Genomic DNA, 3,776 nt, shown 5'->3' on the forward strand with positions numbered 1-3,776 from the left:
TCTGTGGGCTGTTTATACATACACACGTACACGTGTGTGCGCATGCACACACACCGACATGTGTGCTCACTTTACCTGACAAACCGACGTGAGCACGCACACGCACACACGCACATGCATGCACCCACACACACACACATACATACAGACACACATTCATGCAAACACACACACACACACACACACACTCACACACATGCATACACACATACAGTTTCCTTATCTCTGACTCTCTATATTTGTGTGCGACTTATTAAAGAAATCATGTATAATGCGATTTCACCCACTTTTACGCACCCACCCGACCAAATAGAATGTATTTACAGTGTTGACAGTAACCATAGTAAGCGACGTTTTAAGGGATTTTCGGCGCCAGGGGCGGCGCAGGGTTTAGTTTGATGTGAACAGCACGTGGGTATCGCGATCCAGACAGGACACTGATGAGCCGCGCGAGGGGCGCGCTGGGGAAGCAGGAGCAGTCTCGAGAAACAGCGCGTCGGCTGAAGACGCGTGGGGACGTGCGCGTAAAGAACATCGCCTCTGAGATTAATGGACTAAACATGTAGTTGGACGTTAAAGGCGTGCTATCCTCGGCTTGTTTCTCCCGTTCAAGAGTGGTGACACCGGTTCAGTGCAAATAATGAGCATGTAAAAACGGACACTCAAGACGCCTCAGACATGAGGGACCTGGGGACTCCAGTTACGGATAATTCCGTGATTCTTTACTGAATAAAACATTCTGGGATTAAAGCAAGAAAAAAAGGGAATAAAATGGATTCGTACAATTCCAGCGGAATCGGAGCGTCCCCGATTGTCCCTCCAAATTCCACTAATTCTGGGGAAAGTACATACTCCTTGGCGACAGTAGCGGGTCTCGCCGCCCTTGTAAGCTTTCTTATTGTATTTACTGTTGTCGGGAACGTCTTGGTTGTAATCGCTGTATTAACGAGCAGAGCGTTAAAAGCGCCCCAGAACCTGTTTTTGGTTTCTTTAGCCAGTGCAGACATTCTGGTGGCCACGCTGGTTATGCCGTTTTCCCTGGCCAACGAACTTATGGGCTATTGGTTTTTCGGGAAAGTTTGGTGTGGTATTTATTTGGCGTTAGATGTTCTGTTTTGCACTTCGTCTATAGTCCACCTGTGTGCTATCAGTTTAGATAGATACTGGTCTGTGACACAGGCAGTTGAATATAATCTCAAGAGAACACCCAAAAGAGTGAAGTGCATTATAGTTATAGTTTGGTTGATATCCGCGGTCATATCGTCACCGCCGTTAATTTCAATCGACGGTAATAGCGAAAGCGGTGTTAACCCTCAGTGCGAACTGAACGACGATACGTGGTACATCCTCTCCTCCAGCATAGCCTCCTTTTTCGCACCGTGCGTTATTATGATACTAGTGTACATCAGAATTTACCAAGTAGCCAAAACCAGAACAAGACAAATGTCAGAGAAAAGGCCAGGGACCGACGGTTCTCCTCAGACTGAGAACGGACTGAGCAAAGGCACCTCGTTAAAAGTGAACGATGAAAAAGAGAACGGGCACTGCCTGTCAAACGAACAGAAAACGACAGAGAAGGATGAGATCGACTTAGAGGAGAGCAGCTCGTCAGACGGAAAGGGCAAAAAGCCCCGGGATAAGGGCGGCAGGAAGGTCAGAAGGTCCAGCAGAAAGAATAGCTCCCTGTCCAAAAACTCCAGTCGGATTTCCAGATCCAGCAACAGATCGATCGATCTCTTTGCCTCCCGTCGGAAAAGGAGGAACCTAGCATCCCGCAAGAAAGTCTCCCAGGCCCGAGAGAAGCGCTTTACCTTCGTGCTGGCCGTGGTGATGGGGGTGTTTGTGGTCTGTTGGTTTCCCTTCTTCTTCAGTTACAGTCTTTACGGGGTGTGCAGGGAAGCCTGCCAAATCCCGGACACCCTCTTCAAGTTCTTCTTTTGGATTGGCTACTGTAACAGCTCCCTGAACCCGGTTATTTACACAATATTCAACCAAGACTTTCGGAGAGCTTTCCAGAAAATACTCTGCAAGACCTGGAAAAAATCTTTTTAAATCAGCTTGTGTTGCGATCAATGATGTGGATTTACAGGTTACGCCACTGAAAAACACTTGTTGTCATTTTTACATTTCCTTCGGCCTTGACATAATCATAATAAAACGACGGACATACAAGACATATTTATTAGGACTTGTTTATGATCATTTGTGTTTTCTTGCACAGGTGTAAGGGTGGCTTTCACAGCGCCGCTACACTTTAACCCTGTAAATGACCCGGTTGCTAACAAGCACATCTAAATGCCTGGAGGCGTGTTCGTATTATGGGACACTCCCATTTCCTGCACACGGTTGTTTTTGTTTTTCATGGCATAACAATTATTAATGTGCAAGGCTTTTTTGTTTGTTGTTATTTTAGTTGGTTGAGATGTTTGGAACCACATTCTAACCAAAGCAATGACAGCCTTTTTACCGAACTAATGTAAAAAAGAATGTAAAAGGCACCGGGGGACATCGCTTTATATAGCACCATATGAAGTGCGTGTGTTCTCTTGCTGTGTCTGTGCAGTGTTAGTGGACAGCAGGGACTGCAGATCTCTAGCAGCACGGAGGGCTCCAATGTTTTTACTGTGCAGTTAAACATGTTATTTATGTAGCAGGAAAGCTCATTATTTTGCACTGCAATTTCTGACATAAACTATTTGACTAATAAGTATTTCACTGGGAAGTACAGGTATCTCTATTTATGCACTGCTGTTCTGATATATTTTCCTGTCTGTAATTCTCAAGTAAAGGTTTTCATGCTATTAATATGCAGAACATGGTTTTTGTATTTAGTACTTCTTTCTGGGATTGCCATGAAAAATATACTTTAGGTTCAACTTCAATCCAACCACAATGAAGGTGCCTTAACTCCCAGTTACACATTTAAGAAAAATGATGTTCATACACATTTTCGGCAATGTGCAATTTCGTGTTACGATAATAATGTGTTTTGATTAAGTTGGGCACATACTGTAGTAGTTCACAGATTTTTATCTAATCATTTTATCATAATATTTATCATATAACAGTGAAATGTCCTCAAGCCTCATTTGTTGGAAAACATATTGAAAATCAACCGATATTAAAGTGAAAGATCACCCTTTTCCCTTGACCTCCTTGCGTTTAAACACGCTGTACTGCGTTATGACTGAAGGGTCCATTTGTCACACAGCCACCGTAGGAGGGGGAAGTTCAGAAGTGTGCTGGTCTAAGGAGAAGAGGGCTGCCAGTTCACATCCCAGATGGGGCTCCCCTGCTATGCCCTTGAGCAATGTTTCCCATCAGTGGAGATTGCACACGGGTGAGGGGGAAAAATCAATTGGACAAATTAAATCTTTATGGATGACTTTTGGTGACAGTGGTGAGGTTGTGTGTTTGAAGCAGAGGACACCACCCATAAATCTAGTGCGTCTACATTGATTTGTCTTTAGCTGAAATTATGAATTGTGACAGGACTGGCTGTGACTGCTCGTGGGCTGCACAGGGACCTTAAGAAGAATCCTGTGCCATGCTTGACCGGTCGCAGCGGAGTGGGTCTCTGGTCTGGTATCACGGCTCGGAGGAAGCACAAAACAGCAGTGTGGCTGAGCAGAAGGAGGTCAGAGAGCAGCAAGTGCAGAGTATGTGAAACACACAGGGAGTAGAAAGCTCACAGTAGAATGCACAGTCATTAGAAAGCGCACAGTAGAATGCACAGTCATTAGAAAGCGCACAGTAGAATGCACAGTCATTAGAAA

At 44.8% G+C, this 3,776-nt stretch overlaps 1 protein-coding gene across 1 annotated transcript; it reads left to right on the forward strand.

The window, feature by feature from the left end:
- Positions 1–394: 394 nt before the first annotated feature.
- On the forward strand, positions 395–2,805 carry LOC133135471 (alpha-2 adrenergic receptor-like). Its single transcript, XM_061252500.1, has one exon. It carries the CDS (start codon positions 772–774, stop codon positions 2,050–2,052), a length of 1,281 nt encoding a protein of 426 aa, XP_061108484.1. The 5' UTR covers positions 395–771; the 3' UTR covers positions 2,053–2,805.
- The last annotated feature ends 971 nt before the right edge of the window (positions 2,806–3,776 follow it).

Source organism: Conger conger, chromosome 8 (genome assembly GCF_963514075.1).
Source record: "Conger conger chromosome 8, fConCon1.1, whole genome shotgun sequence".
Lineage (NCBI taxonomy): Eukaryota > Metazoa > Chordata > Actinopteri > Anguilliformes > Congridae > Conger > Conger conger.